Source organism: Sinocyclocheilus grahami, unplaced genomic scaffold, assembly GCF_001515645.1.
Source record: "Sinocyclocheilus grahami isolate Dianchi unplaced genomic scaffold, SAMN03320097.WGS_v1.1 scaffold173.1, whole genome shotgun sequence".
Lineage (NCBI taxonomy): Eukaryota > Metazoa > Chordata > Actinopteri > Cypriniformes > Cyprinidae > Sinocyclocheilus > Sinocyclocheilus grahami.
In genome coordinates, this window is record NW_015505352.1 from 1,325,635 (window position 1) to 1,349,605 (window position 23,971).

Below are 23,971 nucleotides of genomic sequence, written 5' to 3' on the forward strand. Positions count from 1 at the left end.
TTTGTTACTCAAACTTTTTGCATGCACTTGTCTACTTTCCTTCATTTTGCAGGTTGCCATTTGAAAAATTTGTTTTTCACCCTATTTTACATATATTCTCACATATTCTCTCATCCTTCCATCTCTTTCTTCAGGAACTCTATATCCCTCTGCATCTCCTTCCTCTCATCTCTTTGATGCCCCCTGCTGCCATGTTCCAATTTCTCTGCATTTTAGCCTTTTCTCTGCAGGTTGTATTTTTTGTGTACCTCACCAATGTGTGTGGTGTTTTTATGTAGGTTCTTGTTAGTGAGAGCTGAATAATAAACTTGTTGAAACTTTTACTTTTTTATTTAGATGTTGCATTTTAAATTATATTCTCTATTCCATAATTGTTTACTGGCCCACATTTTTAATCAGCTACAATGTAGACATTTTTTAAATAATTTAATAATACATTTAATAATACTTTGCATCAAAATATGTGGAAATATATCACCATGTCTATTAAAAACAGTGTTAGCAAGGTCTCATGACCAGTGTTGGGCAGTAACTAGTTACTAGTAACTTACTGTAATAATATTACTTTTTGCAGTAACTAGTTGTGTAATTAATTACTAATAAGATTTCAGTCATATTACAGTTACCATCCATAAAACAGCTTAGTTACTTAGTTACTTTTGATGCCTCAACCCCGCTGATTTAAAATCCAACAATAAGTAATTGTCACGACTCGCACATGCATGTGATGTCCCCAGTGCAGCAGGCAAGCTTGGAATATGGAAAAGCTTGCATTCAGCAGATAGAAATATTCCATTATATTGATTTTGTAAGGAAAAAAGATGATCTGAACACTGTTGTGTAAGTTGTGGCTTTAATTTACTCTGGCATTACATCCCACCCACATCCCTCTGATCAGCATGTGGTACATTATATTACTATAAATAAAAATATTTTTGGAAAAATAAACAGTTTCTTACAAACTTATGTGATTTGATAAAATACATAAGGAAATATAATCTATATATATGGGTAACGGAGCAATTACAATTAGCTTCAAGCTACACATGACAATTAATGAGATTAATACAACACTTCTACTTGAATGTCACTATCAATCACTATCGAGTGTTTGTAATAACTTCTGACTGCGATCCAGTGTGGATTTTGGTCAAATGATGAGGCAGAATATGTTGTTAGTAATATTCTAGAAGAATTTTATGTGGAAGATACACAGTTACAGCTTCTGTGGGGCGTGAAGAAAAAGTAATGTAACTAGTAGTGTAACTAATTACTGTTGCCAGAAAGTAATGAACTTTTGAAAGGAGTAACTAGTAATGAGTAATATATTACATTCTTTGAGTAACTAGCCCAACACTGCTCATGACACATCGCACAATAAAACTTAAATAATAAATTGCAGCAGGCAAACATTTATTCATCAAATACTGTTTTGAATTGAAGATTTAAACACATTTCACTTTGGACATTTCTCAACAGTTTTTAGAAGATGTCGGTTATTATCTTTTTTCTGTTCATTTGTAAATTCAGACTTTACCCAAAGGAATTTTTAGTGACTTTTGATTCTGGATTATTGCAAGAGATCACAGATGTTAAACTATGTTCAAGACTTTGCGTGCCTGTTATTTTTTTATTTTTCTACACTAAACGTTTACCTAAAATGCTTTAAATTGCCAAATATGAAGCATATAGAACAGTTGCCTATCCAGTGAGACATACTGTATGTCGTATTGCCATAGTGAGGCCTGCAATCTATTGCATTGGAAAGGAAAACTATGTAACCATGGTTACCGTTCCACTCATATTCTATTGCCATGGTTACAACTGTTCTCTAACTGTATCGCCATAGTGACAAGTGTCCTTTCGCCCACAGGGATAACACAAAGCATGGCCACAGCAGCAGACATGGTAAGAACAACTGCAGTTATTTCAATAACATTTTCAATTATGTTGTACAGTAATTGTTTGCATTCCTCAACAGTAAGTAAATATGAACATGTCTTTTTGTGTGTTTTGTCCCCTTTACCTTGGGAAATAACCTGTTGTCTGCACTTACAAAAACTGGGGATCCCAAGACTATGTGAAGCCTGATGGTCCAATTCATTCTGGCTAAGAATAACAATGAGAGGAAAGAGATGAAACAACCTACCAGCTAAACTGGACCCAGCTCACAATTAAACTTAACACGGAACCATCACTGACACATATATATAAAAACGAAGCTCCTGATCTGCAATTTTGGGGGTAATGAGCCGTCTGTCAGGTCGCCTGCGCTCTGGAGGTGTTCGTTTGACTTGTGAGGCACTGGCTGACAAGGACTGCAGTGATGATGAGGGCCCCTCTTTATGGAAGGGGGATGAAGAGCCTGTGGGCACATCTGTAGGACCCACTGACTCTAATCCAGCCAGCTCACTACATTACAGCTTTTATTCGCCTCCCTCTTTAGCTAATGGTCTGCGGAACCATGAAGAGCAACTTCAACGTAGAGCAAGGAGACGTAGGCAGACAGATTATGTGGAGCAATTACACACACAAGAACAAATGCTCATTCAGCAAAACACACAACCACAGATGCACACAACACAACACTCACACTCACTCACACAGTCGAGCACACACCTGCAGCCTCATACCCACATTCCAATGGATACACATATGTGGATGGACACAAACATGCTAACACACAAGCGCACACAGAAAGGCATGTGCACGCCTACAGACACTAGCTCCTCACTTATGGAGCAGGACCCTTCCCTGATTCCAGAGGACTTATCTTTACCTTCCAAGACTGACACACATAATGTACATGTTCAGTCAGCCCCTTTGTTACACACCACCCTTTCCCCAAACAATTTGACACCTCCTCAATACAACCCTTCCACTTTACCCAAGGAGGAGACAGAACACAGTTCAACATGTAAGCCAGAAATGGGTCACACCAGTGACCTTGACCACATTCATATAACAGGCCAAGCTAGTGTCATGACCTCTGTGGAGGCTGAAAGGAAGTATACCCTGCGGAGCTCTGGCCGGCCACGTTTCCCCTGCCATCTTCGGAAATCATCCCGTTTACGTAGAGCTGCTGAGGAAAACATGTTCAAAAGGGAAATGGACCAAAAAGATGAAGAAGAGGAGGAGAATAAAGTCTGGAGAACAGAGGACATAAGGCAGATGGAGGCGCTTCCCCCAGAGGTTTGTGAAGCTGCCTCATCATTTGAGGTTTTACCATTGCCAGCTATGCCAGCAGGTGTTACACCAAATCATAGCATGAGAATATCAGAAGGAGAGAGCATTGTTACTCACCACTCAGTTAGAGGGAGGCGACAGGGACGTTATTTAGGTGTGAGGAAGATTGTGGTAAAAGTAGCCAGAATACCTGTTCACATGAGCCGACGACAGAAAAGCTACAAGATTTCATCCCTGGAGCCAGTGTGTGCTGGACCCCGTGGAGAAGGGGTCACAACAGGAGAGGGGCCTGAGGCGGGTGTGGGAGGTGAGCCAGGACCTAATGTTTCAAGAGAGCCCACCGCGCTACTCCGCATGAAGAACAATGGAAAGAGTGTGATGGTGATGTTTCCACCTGGAGAGCTTCCTGTAATCCTGAAGCGACGCAGGGGACGCCCCCCTAAACAGGCGTTACCAGGACAACCCGACATGCATGAGACCAGAGTAGGAGCAGCCAGTGCTGCAGAGCCAAAAAAAATTCGGAGGCGGCGAACAGTAAAGCTACCATCTCCGCAGCCCTCATATGTTAATGATACCAATGATGTTAAAGTAGAATATGCAGATGTCCTCTCCAAATTAGCCTTCTTGAACAGACAACCTCCCAGCACAGGCCGCTGCTCTCCTCCACGCTGCTGGACCCCAACAGAGCCTGAAACTTTTCACATACCACCAGAAAATCCATCCCTTTCCACTCTTTTGCATCGCCTCACAGGATTCCGCAGGAGAGGTGGTCGTGCAGGCTGTATGGGGAGTAGAGGAGGGGGAGCAGCTGGATCCTCTGATTCCTTTAAGAGGTCATTCAGTGACTTTTTTGAAACTATTGGCAAGAAGCAGAAGGTGCCTGCATCTGAACCAGGAACTCCTCGAAAAAGAGGCAAGGGTGTTGCTGGGGGAATAAGTAGGGCAGCTTTAGGGGACTCTGCACAAGGTGAGAAGGTTAGAAAACGCCGATCACGAAAGAATGGGGCTTTAAAAAATGGTCCAGGTGCACAAGAGCAAGACTGGCAAAATGAGAATAGTTGCTGGATAAGGAAAGGTGACAGAGATATTTCTGAGAAAGCAAGCAGTTATCAGAGCCCTTGTTTCCCTCGTGGAAGTTTTCAAAGCAGTGAGGCTAGTAAGGGGGGAATGTACCACAGCCCCGGTATGAGAAGGGTAGGCAGCGGAGAAGAGTCTCAGGGAATGTTTGCAGGATATTTTCGCTCTCTTCTTGATTCTGATGACTCATCTGATCTGCTTGACATCTCTATGTCAAGCCCTGCTGGACGCCAGGAAGGTCGTAAGCTCACCCCAGGATATGAGGGTAGCAGCCCTGGTGCAGCCCATCGTTGGTCTCCTGCCTTTCCTAAAAGAAGTCCTAAAGGAGCAGTCTGTCTTAGGGAAGGGACGCCATTACCCTCACCCCAAACGCAAGGCAGCTCAACAACTAAACCCTCATATTCATACAGTGTCTCACAGACTTCTCCCACCACATCCTTCCCTAAATCCCCTGCACTCTTACTTTCCCGTTCACCCAGCTCTCCACATCCATCTGGTGGTTATCCTCAATATCCACCATGTTATAGTGCTGGGGTTCCTCAAGGAGGAAGCATTTACCCCCTCCCTCAACAGCAGCAACAACAGCAAAGGCCAAGTGACTGCAGCTTTACATATAGCACAAAAACTCCCTCTGTTCCATCTGCACAGTGTCAGATGAGTTATTCAAACTACCAGGGTTCTGCCAAGCGCAATTATAGTGGATATCCAGGCCCACCCCTTTCAACCATACAGCGAGGGGACTCTAGTGCAACCTCACCAGGTGGAAGTTATATGTCAATGTCAAAGTCTAGCCCCTATTCTTTATCCTCTTCTCCGCCTGAGGGTTGCCGACAGTACACCTCTACAGCTCAGTGGGGATACAGACAAGGGGGAAATAACTGGGGTGGTGATGCATATGGTACTCATCAGTTTCATGGTTTTTCTGAATATGGGGTAGCTGGAACGGCATCAGAATCCAAAGACATTCTGGACATCTCAAACTACACACCCCAAAAAGCCAAACAGCGTCCTTGCCCTGAAACACTTTCTGAATCCTCCTCAGATTCTTCTCACACTGGTGGAGGAGGGATGGGTGTTGTGGGGGGAGCATTTCGCCCAAGGGATGTTCCTATGCCTGAGGGTCAGTCTAGCCTTTCAAGCCTGGAGAAGCTAATGCTTGACTGGAATGAGAATTCAGCAGGCCCTTCTTACAACTGGAGTCAGAATGTACTATTCCAAGGGGGGGCGAAACCAGGTCGTGGGCGAAGGAAAAAGTCTGAGACACACAATGAGAAGGAAGCATGCTCTGTTCCCCCAGGATCACCTGCCAGCCCTCCTATGCAAGGGGGAGGGCCAAAACGTAGTACTACAGGTGGTAGACAGCCGAGAGGAGCCAGAGGCAGGGGAGGTTTCTCTCCTTGCCAAAGAGATCGTCCACCACCACCAAAAAACAAATCTCAAAAGCCTTCAGCCCCATCAGGGTCAGGGCAGATGGGTTCAGGGGGTGTATACCAGGAAGCATTGGATTACTACAGTGGAGATAGTAGTAGCCTGTCACCTCTCAGCCATGTCCCAGAGTCCTGTGAATACCCCTCTCCATATTCTGTCCATACTTCTACTCCCTCCTCAGATGAGAGATTTGCTCATGTCTACCCTGCAGACTCTGCCTCTATATCCCCCAGTTTATCAAATCAGTCAGATGCCATAAAGCAGTGCCCTAAACCTGGTCCTCCCTCACAGACTTATGGGCATGCTGCCAGGACTTTTAGCCCAACCCTCTCGCCAACCCCTCGCCTCTTGCCACAGTGTGGTTCTGCCATGAGTCCGCATCGGGTCCCAAAAGACCAGTTCTCCCAGTATGATTCCCCCAGTTACAGTGGCTCACCCTGCTGGTATGGGCAAGGAGGAAGTGTTGCTGGCAGCCCCCAAAACTACGAGGAACAACGACCACCAGCAGTCTCTTTGCCCTCCAACAAACGAGACATGTCATTGATGGTCTCTGCGATGAGAGTTCCATCCCATTCATCCTACCCTTCCCCTTTACAAAGAGGTCCTTCCATGTCAAATTCTTGTGTGAGTGGGACTCTGGACTCTTCCCCTCAGCATGAAGAGATGGGTTACCATGGTAACTTGGACAGCTATGCACCCGTTGGACACCGTTATGCACCCCAAACAGCCCGGGGAGGGGTACTCTGCCAGCTTCTTGACCAGCCCAGTGAAGAAGGCTTTACCGTCACCAGCCTGTAGTTGGAATTATCTTGGCATCCTTAAAGAGGTAAGACATTAATTCTGGGACATAGTTCAGATAATTTCAGTATAAAATTGTTCAAGTAGATACTTGAATGCTGCCACAAACTATATTGTGATATAAGTTTTTGTCATTATGTATTGAGACTAATCCTAATCATCATTTAACTATTCTTTTTTTTATTTTATTTTCTTGACAGATGAAATGGACAGTACCCTTTTCATATTTTTTATATTTTTTAAAGGATAAGCTTTGGAAGACACTTACTGAGTTAGACTGAAGAGTTTCAGAGTTATGGACTAAATAAAGACTTCTCCAGCAGTGACAATCAAGATCCAAATCCATACACATGGACACACACACAGAAACACTTGCACGAACACAAACATACTATGTGATCACAAAACATTCACATATTTGCATTTACTTTTCATATGCTGACTTGCAACTGCAAATGCACGCACAAAAAGACAATCTTGCTAACTAATATTGCTATACAGCTTAGGCTAGGGACTTACTAAACAAAGAACGGACACTGCTAGTATCATGAAAAAAACAATTTGATGAAATGCAGGGAACAACCTTGTCTCGTTCTTTTAGAGTGCAAATGTGATTCACACACACCCACATTTCAGTGATGCCCAAAAACTAAACCAATGTGAAAGACCACACAAAAGGTTTTTGTCTACATCCTGATCTTGGTCCCTCTTTCTGTCTGTTTTAGTCTCAAAGCCTCCTCTGATTTTGTCACTGGGGAGATTACTTAATCCTAAAGGTCGATCCACTCCTTCAGCATCTATAAATGGTGACTGCACAAACTCTGCCCTCTTCTCACTTTTAAGTTCAGCGTTTAAAAAAAACAGCATTTGTACATAAGCTACTCAAATGGTTCCATCACTTGAGGAGCTCCATGCTATGAAAACAACCGAATCTCAGAGTCCTGCTGAAAGAGACATATGTTAAAGCAGCAATGTCATGACAGTGTTTTGGAACTGCTGTAAGGACACATGAGGGAAATACCAGTTTTATGTGGCTTTAAGTTGTTCAGCTTGGGTTTGTGCAAGTACAGTTTAAGTAATCTTTTTTATCAGTGGCCTGGTCTGGTCCCACAGGAATGTGTCTAAATTTGATCCCTTCAACCGTCGCTCTGGATCTACAGCATGGTCACTTTGTGCCCAACATCCAACTCTCATTTGTGTGTTTTTATCACCACAGGAGGACAGACACCCATGCACTGACCCCGAACGATGTTGTCCTTGTCAACATGTTTAGAGGCCAGGGCACTTTCCACCCTGGATTTGATGGCCTGGAACTCAGGGTGTGGACAATGCATATTCGCCTCCTCTTTTTCTTTCATCCCTCTGTTCGTATTTCTTGTGGTCCGCTGTGTCGTACAGTGATTTTTTGTGATGAAATATTGTATCTGTCTGTTCCATATTCTGTATCTGAGGTAAAAATATTTAAATACACATTCTGTTCTGATCATTGTTTAATTTTGTCCTGCCTCTACTCTGTGGTTGGGGAAATACAATGAAAATTAAATGAGGTCCAATGGAGGCCAAGCAGGAAAATAAAAATACAATGGGTAATAACCTCCAATTATTATGATGTTTACTAAAATGTTCAACAAAGTTTCAGATCTCATTCAGATGACAGTCCAATTACATTTAATGATTTGGAAAACTTTACTCATTTCAACTTTACATTTCCTTCCTCCTTTTTTCCTTCTGTGAGTGGTTTTGGTGCCTCTTTTGCATTCTGGGCCATGCAGCACCACTCAGGCGTTTGGAATGAGGCAATTGTGCTTTTGGCGTTAGACATTCTAACAGAAGCTCAGATGAGTTCAGATAAGGACATGAGCAGTGATTTGAGAGAGATGAAGGAAAGGTTGTATGGGAATTATGGAAAGTAATTGAGTGAAGGAGGCTGTGAGAATTTGTATTTGTGTGGTAGGTTTTCATTCTGTATTTTTTCATTGATCAGTTTGTAAATGTGGTATTGGGAGTGTGTGTGGGGGGAGGGGTGTGATATTTCAACTTACATTTCTCATCCTTTTGCTGCCCCACTGTGTTGAGAATTTGAAAATATTGGACAATTACAACACAGTTATCTGCAACAGATCAACCCAAGGGACTTGCACATCTGAATACGAATGTTTGGCTTTTTGTCTATTATTATATTTTAGGTCTACATGGATGCATGGGGGGGGGGGGGGGGGGGGGGAAAACGCATCACAAGAAAGAGACCTACTCTCTTCACTACCACTTTCTGTGCATTCTCTATTTTGAGTCAGTTGCTCGATATTTGTGTTGCCACTGTCTGGTTGCAGAATTGTACTTCTGTTTCTTGGTTATCACTTATATGTTTCATTATATATGCAACAAATTTGCAGCACCTGATAACATGCATCGGGTTGCCATATTGTTATATATTATTCCATTGTACATTTGCATTTACAGAAATACAAAAGTTTAAAGATAAAATAAAAAACTTAATGTTGGCGGCTTGTCATTCTAACATTCAATCGAGCCAACGTCATGATAAACACTGCCAATATCAGATATGCATTTACATTTGAATACATTTCTTGAATAGGCTACATCTCGCAATATTTCTCCCTTTGTTTGTGGCCTAATAAGTTACAATTTTAGAGGGCACAAAAAAGATTTACGAAATTTCAAAATACAACGATGACCCCTCTCAAAAAATAACTGCTTTAAGACACAAGCTTGCAATTTGATTTGTGGTTAACTTCTCATTCACCACTGAGATTGCCATGTGTGAACGATGTTAATAGATCCTTATATAATAGATGTTAATAGATCCTTAAGCATCCGATGCTCATCCAGTCCTACCCTGCTTTAGCTGTCAGCAAATACTGTAATTTAATTGTTCATTAACAAATCACATAACAAAAACGCAAAAGCAGCAAGGGAAAGTTTTTATTGGGAAAGCGACGGACAAGACACTCCTGACTAACAGGTCGATTTTAACGATTAGTTTGTGTTTCTGTTGTAAGCTATATAGACACTGGCTCTACCGCAAATGGACCTTTTGTTTGTAAGGTGGATGCCAGACAATAACTCAGATTAATTCTCCTAATTGCGCGAGTTTTATTGGTTTGAAATGTTGTAATTATAAAACCACATCCAAATTTCTGAACTGAATTCCCGACCACTAATAATAATAGCGGGAAGTGACCACTGCTGCACACTTCAGAATCCCAGCAGATGCAGTAGGCTACGTCACGAGGCTATTACTCATCTACTGCATTATGAATAGTGGCTATTTGGACATCCTACTCATTTGACGCGCTGTTTTTGCATACTACATAGTAGTGAAATATGTTCGCGCGCGTGGGTGGTGTGTGTGTGTTTGAGTTTGAATGGCTGTGTGCGCACGTGTATGGGGACCACTCATTTCTGTCCTCTAAACCTCACTCAAACCGTTCTGCCTTTTTTAGGTTTTTCGTTAATACATTATTTAGTATGTCTATTAAGCTTTTTTTCTCGTGGGGAATATTGGGAGGTGCAGGCAAACACTGACTCACACATGCTGGTATTTGTTGATACTGTCCAGCTGTGAGCTTTAGATCCCAGTGCCCTCAAGCCAGAGAGTCACTGTGGCGCCGACTCTTCATTTCTGGTGTCTGCACTCCCACGGGTCACTCCAAACTCAAGAGAAGGGAAGTATGGCCGCTTGTAACTTTAGCGGATTGAGAAGCATTTCCAACCGTATATTTATTATAGGTCTGCCGGTGCTACTGCTAGTCCAACTACTGGTAAGTTTAACGGTGCCGCGCGCATCCAGCGACGCGAGCGGTGACGAGCCTGCTTTTCTCGTTATAAGCATAGAGAAGAGTGGCGGCTCAGCGTCGTCTGAGGTTAGAAAAAGCGAGCGGGAGTTGGGTCTCTGGACTGACGAGCAGGACTCAAGACTGACAGGATACCAGGACGAAAACGAGCTTGAAGGACGCCAGGTAATCTCATATTCACTAGTGATGCAGGTAACTATCTGTCTTTCGGTTTTAGGTGGAGGGTCCTCCGGATGTGCAGCTCAAAAGAAAATAAATTGTCCTAGTAAACTGATTGAATTTTAATAAGAATAAATGACCCGGTTGCAGCTTTTTATCTGGAGGGTCTGGAAAACATATGTTTGACTTACACGGGCAAAATACACGGGGATCCCTTCTGGACACTTTAAGATGGAAAAATAAAGTCTCTCACTCTCCCTTTCTCCGTTTGTCTCGCTGTCCGCCCCCACCTCCCCTACAACAGTGAGTTCCTCAGTGAGTCATATCCCCTCTTCCTCTAGTCTAGTGTCTCCATGGTTACTAAACAAGGTTGTTGTATGTTTTGGGAGAGGCTCCATTTCCAACTGCCCAGGTTTAAAAAGTTCCCTCTGTTTCTTTTGTTCTCACTCATGTAACCTCTGGTTTCGAAAGGGCACATTCTGTGACCCCAAACAAGCTGCAACTTCTCTTGCCTGAAGCTCTGCACACGCTCACATCGTTTTTTCAGTGGCTATCGAATGCCTGACCCTCCTCCACTGCATCCTTGTTTTTACAGTTTTTTTATGTGCATCTGAAATTTGGCCAAGATTAGAGAGAGCTTCGCGTTTATGTGTTTACAGGCCACGGCTAGAGAGTTGATACTGCAGCCATGGGCATCAGAACATCCCTCGTTTTTTGCAGAGTTGCAGCGTCTCACCAAGTTCATCACCACAACAGAGGTACACAAACATGCCATAATGTTCTTTTCTGTTTCCCTGCTCGATCATGCTTACAGCTGTCTTACGTAACACTATGCGACTGCATATGTACAAATGGACTGTCACTTTCAAAGCAAGATATCTGGACCTTTAAAGGAAGATTTTTTCCTATCACTCTCTGCAGGTGAACTGCTCTGTGGTGCAGGATTCAGATGGAAATCAATCAACACACTCTTCTGGTCACTTAGATGTTTTGTGCATCAACCACTGGAAGGGCAAATGGGGCTGTGTGGCCTACTCATTCAGGTATATAAATATATTACGTTACCGCAAAATGACACAAAAATTTACTTGAAGCATCCCCTAAAAAACGTACGTATAGAAGTAGTGATATACCTTTTCTTCCATATTGTGACGTAGTGAAATGGATAAAGGAAAAAGAAACAAATGTAGGATGGGGACTTGGTTCTTTGGACTAAAATGCCATTTAGTTTTAGTCATATTTCAGTCAACTGAAATGTTTTAGTCTTAGTCTACTTTCAGTCGACTAAATATCATAAGACTTTAGTAGACTAAATCTACAGTAGATTTCATAGGCTAAAATCTAATGGGTTTAGTTACAGTGTAATGCATTCATTAGGAATTTCTCTAAAATTTCCAAACTCATATATTTCCAGGGAGAAAACATCTATTAATATGGTAAAATAAATTATATTAAGGTTTGAACATGCAATATCGACATATATGTAACTGCTCTGACACATAATTTAAATAAAATCACTTCTCATAAAGAAATAAGAACATGGTCCTCTTTTCAATGAAATACCAATGGTTATATAATATGCATTCTTTATAACAACTTGCATACAACATCCTTCCTTCTTTCAAGCAGACTTTTATTTATATCAATTAAATTTAGATTAATCCTTGTTTCTTTGTTAGGCTGGAAGGGTGGGATTTGTTGAATATAATCTCTAGAAGAAAAAAAAAATAAAAATCTGAAGGTTGTCCCAGATTCTGTAGCTTTTTTCCTCGCCATGACTGATGCAGAGAAACAGTAATTGGTTGAACTGTTCATTGGGATGTTTCAGGCAGTTCCAAATGAGCGAAGTCTTTTGTCTGTATCTTTACAGTCTGGATGGGAAGGATGCGGCATTTTTAGACACAATGTTGTATGCGGGGTGTGAGGTTCATCGGTTTGACCCCAGCGGTCGGGGGAGTCGAGAGCTTGCATCTATTAAGAATCATCGGGCTTGGTTAGACTGGAGAAATCCACACCGTCATGCAGGCCTCGTGGGTAATGTACAACACAGGCTGCTTGACATTATGGACTCCCTGGGCCACACCATGGTACTTACACCCAAATACACTAATTCTATGATTCTTTTACATGCACTAAAAGTCATGTATAATTTCACACTCACCGTCCAGTGCTGAATCTGTAGTGAATCACCACCTTTATGTACTTAAGTCTTTGTTCACACTAGGGCGTCATCGCAACAGTGACTCATAAAATGAGGTGCACTTCAGGGAATATGTGTATTATATATAATCACTAGTCATTTAAAAAAAACTAACAGATTTCATACTAATACAATATTTTTCTTGTTTTTTTGGTTGCTCCTGTAATGTCACATTAATTTAGTTTCTGTTTATGTAGGTGGATGTTCTGCGTATGGATTTGGAGAGCGCTGAATGGCGCATATTAGAAAGCTGGATTAAGGATGGAACTCTCAGAAGGATCAATCAGCTCATTCTGACCATTCATATGCAGTGGGCGGGGTTTGAGGTGGGTGGTGCCGAAGAGGAGGTGGTGCGTTTCTGGTACAGTGTACTGAGAACCCTCCGCATCTCAGGACTCCAACTCGTGCATTCGGCACACGGCCCGGGACACATAGTGCTGAGACACAAACTGGCCAACTCACACAGCTCATACACACTCAGCTGGATAAGGACAAGCGAGCAGCCCAGATAGCCAACCGAAGAATCACTGCAAAAGACACTTAGATGCAGAAGCTAAACTCCAATTCCATGGAAAAGATGACAGATGTGTCTAAGAGTACTTTAAACTAAAACAGCATAATTTAATGAGGCTGACGTGTTGAATACATACAAATATACATCACATTTCTAAGAGTTAAAGTTGCATATTAGTATTATTTTGTTTCTCTGCACAGGCTAAGACATGCCGTCTAGTGGTTGTGAACGGTATTGCAATGATTCAACTGCGTTTGTGCGCACAATTAAATCTGCTGTGATAATTTTTAACACGTTAAATTAACGTAATTTTTATAAAACAGGGCTACGTGCAATATTTTACAAGTGCACTCTTTTATATGAAATAAACTGTACACAATAAAATGTTTATTAGAATTGTGTCCTATTTGTTTTTCGGTGAATAAAGAAATCCTGGAATGCATTTGATTCACAAAAAAAATGTTAAAGACAAATAACGGGCATTCCTTGATCTCTTATCACTTGTGGCTTTTTCTCCTCTGAATGTCGCAATGTTTCGGATTTGTTCGGACTGGCCCGATGTTAACTGCGTTTGTGCGCACAATTAAATCTGCTGTGATAATTTTTAACACGTTAAATTAACGTAATTTTTATAAAACAGGGCTACGTGCAATATTTTACAAGTGCACTCTTTTATATGAAATAAACTGTACACAATAAAATGTTTATTAGAATTGTGTCCTATTTGTTTTTCGGTGAATAAAGAAATCCTGGAATGCATTTGATTCACAAAAAAAAATGTTAAAGACAAATAACGGGCATTCCTTGATCTCTTATCACTTGTGGCTTTTTCTCCTCTGAATGTCGCCATGTTTCGGATTTGTTCGGACTGGCCCGATGTTCAGGAATGTTGATTAGCCCTCCCCTCCGTGTAGAAACTGCGAACAGATGTTTTCAAGCCGCTAGGGTGGAGTTGCGCTTTCAAGATTCCAGTTTCCATATCCGCCCCTTTTCTGTGATTGACGGACGCATCCGCCAATAGTATCTTTGGATTAACACGCACCGTCCAATCAAAAGTTACCAAAGGCGGGACTGAGCTGTCGCTGCCATACAACTCTTGTTACAGTACTTGTAGACATTTTGTCGGGTTAGAAAATTATGGACGGAATTAACCTCAGGGAATGGTACTGCTGAGGTAGTTGAAAAGCCAAAAGACGTCGGCATCTAAGGCCAAATCCATATATATATTCAGGTAAGACTGAGAAGTACTTTATATGTGCGTGAAGTATTAAAGAGTCGCAGTTGGGTTGGCGAGTTGACAGTATGAAGTCAGCTAACGCTAACACTTCCTGCTCTGCACTGACGCCTCGGAGAGTTTAGGCCTCAGCTACTAGTTTTTGAAGTATTTAAACAGTCGTGACAAATAACCCTTTGTTAATTTGATAGCTTTAACTTTGAACTGGACATCAGTTTACTGGGAACAACTTTGATTTGATCTTATCTTGTCACAAACAAAGGTAGGTTGGTATGTTGTGAACATAGACATAGAGAGCCTCCACTCCCTCCCAATATAGGAAGTCTGATGGGTGAACATTTTTTCCCTTTATGCACAAGCATATATATTTTTTCTGAATCTAACCGGAATTATATTACACTTAAAACTGGATTCAGATGTGTAAAATTATTCCTATCTGTACATTTAACATGTATATAAAAAGTTATATAGTCATAACATGGTGAAAGGATATGATTGGTTGTTTATAAATGGGTCAGTTGTGACCTTTTAATAACCACAGATAAAACACCGTTTAAAATAAAATGTATATAAAATATAAATAGCCCGAAGACAAGAAGTGTTCATGGGTAGTTGCTTGCTGCTGGTGTTAACTGCAGAAATTAGGATATAAGTTGTCTTGACAGAAGAAACAGTTTTGGTTCTGCTTTAGACACACATATAAATAAGGCTGTGAGTGTGGTTGTGTTGAATATGTGGAAAAAGCACCAGACCATATTGTAGATTCTGCCTCCCCAGCTAATGACAGGATTTTTAATGCATTGAATTCTTTTTTTTTTGGTCTCAAAGAGGAAGGTGACAGATAAGCTCCCATCATGCCTTTGGTGACGCGAAACATCGAACCAAGGCACCTCTGTCGCCAGTCACTGCCAAATACAATCAAGAGTGAACTGGAGTGTGTGACCAACATCACACTTGCCAACATCATTCGCCAGCTTGGATCACTTAGTAAGTGTTTGTGTAATGGGGTGTATACTGAAGTAAATCGGTTGTGTGTTGCTGCTTTTAAGCTGTCATTTAATCATAGGCAAGTATGCAGAGGATGTGTTCGGCGAACTGTTTGTCCAGGCCAGCTCGTTTGCCGAACGGGTCAACACGCTGGGAGAGAGAGTGGACAAGCTGCAGGTCAAAGTCACCCAGCTGGACCCTAAAGAAGAGGAAGGTAAGAGACATTGGGTTCTACTAAGATTTTTCCTTATAATGATGTGGCATATTAGTCATATTTTCCTTTGGTTTAATAACATTTTATTTGGACCACACTGTTTTGTACAGAAAACAAAATTCTTAATGCTGAGTTTTGATTCAGTTTTGAACAGTATTATTGCATGTTGTTTTATTTTGTATTTGCCTTAGCTCATTTGTATTATTATTATTTTATATTTATTTTTTATTACATTTTCTTCTCATTTACTTTTTATGCATCTCCAACTCTGTTTTTAATAGATTTTACTCTGACAAAAAACACATGACTTTTTATATATATAATCCCAATCCAAACCACTTCTATTTGTGGTTAGAATCTGATTTAAAAAACATATTTTCAAACAAGTTAAGCTGTCATGAGAGGTCTGGTGAGAGCCCTGAGGATGGCTGTAATGTTACTTGTTTTTAACCAATAACTTTTACGTTTATTTTCTAGAAGTGCGTTACACCTTTTCTTTCAAGAAAAATCTGTTTTTGAAATGCTTTTTGTTGTCAGCCGTCAGATCAGATTTCAAGTGCTTTCTCGTACCTGTCACTGTAATGTCATGCACAAAGCACAGTAGTGTGTCTATAGCTGTATCTGAATTCACTCCTGTTTGCTCATGTGGCATTCACTGTATTAATATACTGTATAAATAGTACATTAATGTTTCTGACCCACTTGATGAGTTCAATAAGCAACATGTCAAGAGCAGAGGCGAAATTAGTGGTTTTCCCCATCTACTCCCCTGAATCTCTTGGCGTCATAGTGATTACTATGGCAGCACAGATTTGATATAACCACTTGCAAAATGAGAGTAGCCATAAATATCAGATCTGTGCGTGTTGTGAACAAAGCCTTAATTTGTGGTTTTTCAAGCAATGATGCAAAATATGAATTAATTCCAAATGTCATTACCTGTCTTTGTTCCTTTCTTTTTACTTCCTCCTATTTTTGCTTTCTCGTTCCAGTTTCTCTTCAGGCCATTACCAGCCGCAAAGCCTTCCACTCCAATTTCATCCAGGATCAGAAGCTCTTCATTAGGGTGTCACTACCGCAGCCTATCCAAGAGACCTATCTGACCTGCAGCCAGCCACCCCCCCTCAACAATCTGAGCTGTTACAGGTAAACACACCATCACATCTGATCTCCATGTACTGACCCTATACAGGCATGTGAAACTCTTTATATTCATCACAATATATTAATTGTATTGCTTCAGAATATTGTTATTTTGTTTCAGTATAAGGTGGTTAAAGTGTTTTCTGTTTTCCAGGGAGGATGGAAAGGAGGCTCTCAAGTTCTACACTGATCCGTCTTATTTCTTTGACCTCTGGAAAGAGAAAATGCTGCAAGATACCAAGGACATTATGAAAGAGAAACGCAAACATAAGGTGGGACATGAGAGTATGAAGCATGCGTACACATGTACAGCAACACCTCAAAATACCAACCAGAATGCATGAGCTTCTGTAACTGTGTTTATTTCTCTGTTTATTGAGAGCAGAAGAAGAAAGATGACAACCCTAACCGAAGGAACTTGAACCCTCGAAAGATCAGAACCCGTAAAGATGAATGGGAACGCCGGAAAATGGGGGAGGAGTTTGTGGTCCCCAAAAACGATAGCTTGGGGTAATGAAAACTAGGGCCAGTCTGACTATATTTTAACTTCCTTTTGATGAACAGTATTGCCGGGCTTCAGACTGCAACTAAAACAGTCGCATTTGCGAACAGAAATATTAATTTGCGAGTGAAGTTTTTGCTGAGGTCACCACTGGCGACTAAATATATTTATGTTATGACTAGAGATGCACCGATTGACTGGCCAGTGGTCGGAATCGGCCGAGTTTTCCCATGACCGGACCGGATCGGTGACCGGCCGGTCAGTCTCATGTCTTGCCGATTCTGAGCCGATCCTTATATTGCCAGCGGCGCCGGCAATAACGTCACAGCCACGCGCTCACTCAGTCGCGTGTTAACATGTGTAAACATCTGTGTAAACACTTACACCGCCTGAGTGAGTGTGTGAGAGAAACTGCTCACACAAAGGAACTCACAGAAATTTTAGATGCATACTGTGGTAGAAAAAAATATATTTACAAAATATGATTTAGGTAAGCAACATTATACGGCCATGATGTTTCCCCGAATATCAATATCAACACGATTGCAATGTGACACTGATTTTATACAATAGTATTTCAATAAACAAGAAGTTAGACTTAGATTTTAGACAAAATATTGACTGATTTTGCTCAATATCGCTGACGAAAATAGTTCCAATCAAAGCCACAGCAGAACTGACATGTGTCTCCGAGCAACACACAGCGGTGTTTCGTTACTGAATGAATCCACGTTTTTGAACGAATCGAGTGAGTCAATGATTCAGTGACCCATTCATAAGGACAGTCACTTGCCTCGTTTCTGAATAAATCAGCCGTTTGAATGAATCGGTTGAATGAATGAATAAATGACTCAAAACGGACATCTGTCGTTAAAACAGACATTTGCTGCCACCTACTGGTGGTTTAGTCGTATTTAAAAGTATCATTGCATTTTTTCAATATTTATTTGTATGTTTTAAAAAACATGTAAAACATTAATCTTATAAAATTATTTATGCATTTGAAATTTTGCAGTGTAAATGCTTTTATGGCACCTCAGCTTCATCAAACTGTCTGCAGGATCGATCGCTTTAGCGCTTCATTTCTAGCGATACGTGACCCATTAATATCTTTCTCTTTACTATTATAGTACAAAATGAACATCAAAAGGTAGGCTATTTTATAAGAAAGCCTACAGTACAACTTACTGAAATGTCTCATGCAAAAGCTCATTCAGTGTTTCAAACTGCGGAAAACGTGTAAAGCTTGTAAACATTGCAACGTAATAATACATTTAGCACAGAATAACCATTCAGTGTACATAAGCTCATCAGTCAGCTAAAAATAACTATAAAGAGCAGCATTTTGCTAGATTTATGCGCTATTGCATATTAATATTTTTACTTAACCTGTTTTGTACATGATTCAACTCCTACAAAATTGCATTTTAGTAATGAAGAAAAACACAATGTGTGAAAGACACAAGACAACATTTATAGGATGCACTGACTGAGGAGGAGCCCAAACTACACTCAGTCTGCAATGAACAATTCTTTGTGACTGTATATTTCAAGTTGGAAAAGACATTTAGTTCCCACTTTAAGTGAACCTTAGTTCCCAGGTCATCTACAAGAAAATTAAAATGCTGATAAAGTCAAGAAAAGATTAGTCTTAAACACATGCCAATATGTAAATAATAATAAAATAAATAAAACATGTTTATTCTGTGGCACCTAAAAAAATAATTTGGTGCCTAGGTTTTTTCTTATAGGAGCCAATGGCTCCTTACTCAATTTTTTTTATCTGGAGCCCTGATTATTGATTCTTAAATCCCAAGAATCTGTCTTTTAGTCTGTTCTTTTCAGTTTATGCTTGAAGTAAACATTATTTGAAGCACATCTTCCATCCAATAACTGCAATAAGTTTTGTGAGTCCAATCTTTCGAATTCTGTCAATTTTATACCAAATTCAATTTATCAATGTCATTTTGATGCTCTTTTTTGTGGTGACAGATCACTGCGGCAGTGAACCGATCGTCTCTTCCTCTTTACTAGTTATGTTGAAAGAAACTGTACAACTTACTGAAATACAGTGGGTACGGAAAGTATTCAGACCCCCTTAAATTTTTCACTCTTTGTTATATTGCAGCCATTTGCTAAAATCATTTAAGTTAATTTTTTTTCCTCAGTAATGTACACACAGCACCCCATATTGACAGAAAAACACAGAATTGTTGACATTTTTGCAGATTTATTAAAAAAGAAAAACTGAAATATCACATGGTCCTAAGTATTCAGACCCTTTGCTGTGACACTCATATATTTAACTCAGGTGCTGTTCATTTCTTCTGATCATCCTTGAGATGGTTCTACACCTTCATTTGAGTCCAGCTGTGTTTGATTATACTGATTGGACTTGATTAGGAAAACCACACACCTGTCTATATAAGACCTTACAGCTCACAGTGCATGTCAGAGCAAATGAGAATCATGAGGTCAAAGGAACTGCCTGAAGAGCTCAGAGACAGAATTGTGGCAAGGCACAGATCTGGCCAAGGTTACAAAAAAATTTCTGCTGCACTTAAGGTTCCTAAGAGCACAGTGGCCTCCATAATCCTTAAATGGAAGACGTTTGGGACGACCAGAACCCTTCCTAGAGCTGGCCGTCCGGCCAAACTGAGCTATTGGGGGAGAAAAGGCTTGGTGAGAGAGGTAAAGAAGAACCCAAAGATCACTGTGGCTGAGCTCCAGAGATGCAGTCGGGAGATGGGAGAAAGTTGTAGAAAGTCAACCATCACTGCAGCCCTCCACCAGTCGGGGCTTTATGGCAGAGGGGCCCGACGGAAGCCTCTCCTCAGTGCAAGACACATGAAAAAACACCTGAAGGACTCCAAGAGGGTGAGAAATAAGATTCTCTGGTCGGATGAGGCCAAGATAGAACTTTTTGGCCTTAATTCTAAGCAGTATGTGTGGAGAAAACCAGGCACTGCTCATCACCTGTCCAATACAGTCCCAACAGTGAAGCATGGTGGTGGCAGCATCATGCTGTGGGGGTGTTTTTCAGCTGCAGGGACAGGACGACTGGTTGCAATCAAGGGAAAGATGAATGCGGCCAAGTACAGGGATATCCTAAACGAAAACCTTCTCCAGAGTGCTCAGGACATCAGACTGGGCCGAAGGTTTACCTTCCAACAAGACAATGACCATAAGCACACAGCTAAAATAACGAAGGAATGGCTTCACAACAACTCTGTGACTGTTCTTGAATGGCCCAGCCAGAGCCCTGACTTAAACCCAACTGAGCATCTCTGGAGAGACCTAAAAATGGCTGTCCACCAACGTTTACCATCCAACCTGACAGAACTGGAGAGGATCTGCAAGGAGGAATGCAAGGTGTGAAAAACTTGTTGCATCTTTCCCAAAAAAAAGAAAAAAAGATCAAAAGGGCGCTTCTACTAAATACTGAGCAAAGGGTCTGAATACTTAGGACCATGTGATATTTCAGTTTTTCTTTTTTAATAAATCTGCAAAAATGTCAACAATTCTGTGTTTTTCTGTCAATATGGGGTGCTGTGTGTACATTAATGAGGAAAAAAATTTAACTGAAATGATTTTAGCAAATGGCTGCAATATAACAAAGAGTGAAAAATTTAAGGGGGTCTGAATACTTTCCGTACCCACTGTATATCATGTTTCATGAAATAACTCAGTTTCAACCATGGAAAGAACACTGTAAAAAAAAATCTGTAGTTTTTACAAAATAATTTTGGCAGCTGTGGTTGCCAGAATAATTTTGTAAAAAATACAGAAAAACTGTAAACACATTTATGGCCAAAAACTGTACAGTTTACAGTATAAAACGGTAATTTACAAACAAGAACATTTTAATGTAAACCAGTAAATTCAATAATGCACACTGCTATTAAAAACTGCTGTTTTGTACCTTTAACATACTGACAACCACCATAATAATGCAGGTGGTAAAAGAGAAAGCCACATGAAGAATCAAAGCTCATTACAAGTAGCTTCACCACAAGCAGAAGTATATACTAATATATAGAAGGTGCACAGAGTCATTCATGCAAACACAAAACACCATCATGGTAACACACATGATACTTAAATAATGCATTCAGCTTTCATTAAACAACAGAAGATGTAACATAAAGCCCAAATAAACATAACTAATAACAAAAACTTTAAAAAAAAACATGATTATTTAAACAAAATACTTTCAAATGTGGAGTGTCATGCAGGGAATTCTGGGAATATCAGTTTACAGTTTTTGACTGTAAATTATACATTGATTTGTTATTTTTACTTCTAAAAACGGTCAAATTAACAGCATTTTACTGTAAAATTACATGAAATGTCTGGTTAGATATTTTACAGTTTTTCCCTATATATAGTACGGGAACTTACTGTTAACCTATTAACAGTTTTTTTCCGTAGCGTTTTTACAAACTTTTACAGTTAAAATTACACTTATTTTTTACAGTGAACAGCATGTCACATAATGCAGCATTTACCTCAGCGAAGCCATTCAGTGTCCATTGTTTGTTAGCTAGAAAAAAATAACTCTAGGGAGGAGCTTTTGCTAAATACATACACTATACCAAATTATTATTAATATTTATTATTTTTACTTAAGATGTAAGTGTTGTCTTCATTATTTACGTTCAAATAAATCATTTATACCACCATTTAGATTTTTATATTTCAACAAGTTGGAGTAGAAACATTATTTATTCAAATATGAAAAAAATGCCTTGTGCACAATTTAAATGTTTGTATTCATCTCAGTTTTTTTTTTTAAATGTTGATTGTTATATACAAAAATTAATATACTGTATATGGACTCTTTTGTTAATTCTAACCTTTAATAGTAGCAATCTACCAACTGACAGGATTCCCCGTTTAGTTTACAGCTTTAGTTGAGAGAGATTTTATTCCTGAAGTACCATGTACTCTACCTGATATACATTGTCCAAATCGAGCCTAAATCGACTCAAAAGCTTCTGAATAGAATTGGATTGTAAAATCTGTCAATGCAATAGCATGACGCAGCATGACTGTTGAATGAAATTATTGATATCTGTATTTAATATTTCTCTTTATGCGTCTCTTAACAGCAACTCTTCAGAAGTGTTGAACGGCAGTATTGGCTCTGGTGATGATGGATTTAATCACTCTGATGGCTATTTCGACCAAAGCACTAACTCCTACATCTATGATCCCAGCTCTCCTCTCCCACCTCCAATGCAAGAGGACTTCCCACCACCACCACCTCCAGACATGCCGTGAGTGTCTTAAAATAGCCTACCATTTCTCTCTTGTTGAGTATCAAGTGCAGATGGTTTTTTGAGCTGACAAGCGTTTATCCTCTTGCAGGTATAATGATGTGTCTGGTGGTCCTCCTCCGAAGCGTGGCAGTCTTTTAAGCCCCAGCCATCCTCCTCCAGCTCCACCAGCGATGCCTTGTTCTCCAGGCCGTCCGACTGTTGCTCCTCCTCTGGCACCGCCACCACCTCCACCTCCCGGTGGCATGATCCCACCTCCGCCACCTCTAGGTTTTGATTCACCCCCCTCTCCTCCTCCAATCTCCAGCAATGCTGTTTCCATCCCACCACCCATGGAAGCCTATAGTCTAGCTCCTCCACCGCCACCCATGGCGGGGGGACCACCTCCTCCTCCCCCTCCACCTCCTCCTCCAGGTCCTCCTCCACCTTCTGCTCCAGCCCCACCTCCCTCAGGAGGAGTCTCTGCTCCCGCCGCACCCAAAGCCCAGCCTGCTCCAGCCGCAACCGATGCTCGCAGCGACCTTCTTTCAGCTATCCGTCAAGGTAACATAACTACATACATTTACACTCTTTAAAAGTTTGATTCAGCCAGATTAAACCATTATAACATAATCACATAAATTTTATAGGTGAAATCCAGTCATTCCAATAGGAATATGCTCTAGCGTGAGGGCAAAAAAGTTCTCTAAGCAGATTTCACTCATGTTCAAATTGGTCGTGTGAAGTCGCTGTGCAGACCACCAGACAGCTGCTTGGTTTAAAAGTGTTTTATATATCTTTGTTATTTATATTGAACAGTGAAACTTTTTTCACTAATGTGACTGCACTTTTAGTCTGACTTAAATTTTTTTTGTGAAATTGAACTAACAGACCTAGATAATGAGATTGTCACTTGGCTTAGTCTAGCATGTATATACATTAAGGGTGCGTTCACACTTGGCATGTTTGGTTGGATTAAAACGAACCCTGGTGCAATTGCTCTGTTAGTGCGGTTCATTTGAGCATGTGTGAACTAGTGTTGCCTTCGTCAATGAAAATGATGACTAAATATAGTCGTCAACGAACCTTTATCACGTGACGAAGACGAGACGAGACAAAAATGCTGGTCATGTGACGATGACGATAATTAAATGTACAATGCAATATCGTTGACGAATAAAAACGAGAGGAAATGTGGCTAGCAAAATAAAAACTATGCTAAAATGTCTCATCATTTTCGTTGACCAAAACGAGACGAAACGAAATGTTATAACGTTATTTCGTCTTGTTATTATTATTATTTTGCAGTATTTCTGTTTCCTGTGTCTCGCTTCAGGGGCTGCATCAGGCGCAGACGCAGGCGACGTCACTTCCTCAAGCCCCACTCGCGGCATTATTTAGACCAGTGTTTCCTAACCGGGGTCTGTCGAGAGCAGGGGTGCCGTGTAAAAAATCC

General features: G+C 40.6%; 3 protein-coding genes across 3 annotated transcripts in view; all 3 read left to right on the forward strand.

Moving 5' to 3' along the window:
• LOC107593570 (AT-hook DNA-binding motif-containing protein 1-like) overlaps nucleotides 1-8,659 on the forward strand; it is a 28,340-nt gene extending 19,681 nt beyond the window's left edge. Inside the window, exons 3-5 of the mRNA XM_016283346.1 lie at nucleotides 1,874-1,908; nucleotides 2,076-6,517; nucleotides 6,690-8,659. Of these exons, the coding sequence (XP_016138832.1) occupies nucleotides 2,248-6,489 (4,242 nt within the window). The 5' untranslated portion in view covers nucleotides 1,874-1,908; nucleotides 2,076-2,247 and the 3' untranslated portion in view covers nucleotides 6,490-6,517; nucleotides 6,690-8,659. The remainder of the gene's footprint in view (nucleotides 1-1,873; nucleotides 1,909-2,075; nucleotides 6,518-6,689) is intronic.
• Nucleotides 8,660-10,181: 1,522 nt separating this feature from the next.
• LOC107593580 (methyltransferase-like protein 24) lies at nucleotides 10,182-13,541 on the forward strand. The gene is made up of 5 exons (XM_016283357.1): nucleotides 10,182-10,469; nucleotides 11,123-11,221; nucleotides 11,385-11,506; nucleotides 12,334-12,550; nucleotides 12,861-13,541. The coding sequence occupies exons 1-5, from the start codon at nucleotides 10,182-10,184 to the stop codon at nucleotides 13,173-13,175; spliced, it is 1,041 nt and encodes a 346-aa protein (XP_016138843.1). The 3' UTR covers nucleotides 13,176-13,541.
• A 707-nt stretch (nucleotides 13,542-14,248) lies between these two features.
• On the forward strand, nucleotides 14,249-23,294 carry LOC107593571 (wiskott-Aldrich syndrome protein family member 2-like). The gene is made up of 8 exons (XM_016283347.1): nucleotides 14,249-14,408; nucleotides 15,240-15,398; nucleotides 15,478-15,612; nucleotides 16,605-16,758; nucleotides 16,910-17,027; nucleotides 17,141-17,265; nucleotides 22,369-22,536; nucleotides 22,628-23,294. The coding sequence occupies exons 2-8, from the start codon at nucleotides 15,266-15,268 to the stop codon at nucleotides 23,109-23,111; spliced, it is 1,317 nt and encodes a 438-aa protein (XP_016138833.1). The 5' UTR covers nucleotides 14,249-14,408; nucleotides 15,240-15,265; the 3' UTR covers nucleotides 23,112-23,294.
• Nucleotides 23,295-23,971: the final 677 nt, after the last annotated feature.

What these genes read in the sequence shown, in the direction of transcription:
- LOC107593580 (XM_016283357.1), top strand. Translation starts at nt 10,182, where the DNA reads ATGGCCGCTTGTAACTTTAGCGGATTGAGAAGCATTTCCAACCGTATA. An exon ending in ACGAGCTTGAAGGACGCCAG is followed by an intron (nt 10,470 to 11,122) that starts GTAATCTCATAT and finishes ATGTGTTTACAG; the next exon opens with GCCACGGCTAGAGAGTTGAT. An exon ending in AGTTCATCACCACAACAGAG is followed by an intron (nt 11,222 to 11,384) that starts GTACACAAACAT and finishes CACTCTCTGCAG; the next exon opens with GTGAACTGCTCTGTGGTGCA.
- LOC107593571 (XM_016283347.1), top strand. Translation starts at nt 15,266, where the DNA reads ATGCCTTTGGTGACGCGAAACATCGAACCAAGGCACCTCTGTCGCCAG. An exon ending in AACAATCTGAGCTGTTACAG is followed by an intron (nt 16,759 to 16,909) that starts GTAAACACACCA and finishes TCTGTTTTCCAG; the next exon opens with GGAGGATGGAAAGGAGGCTC. An exon ending in AAGAGAAACGCAAACATAAG is followed by an intron (nt 17,028 to 17,140) that starts GTGGGACATGAG and finishes TATTGAGAGCAG; the next exon opens with AAGAAGAAAGATGACAACCC.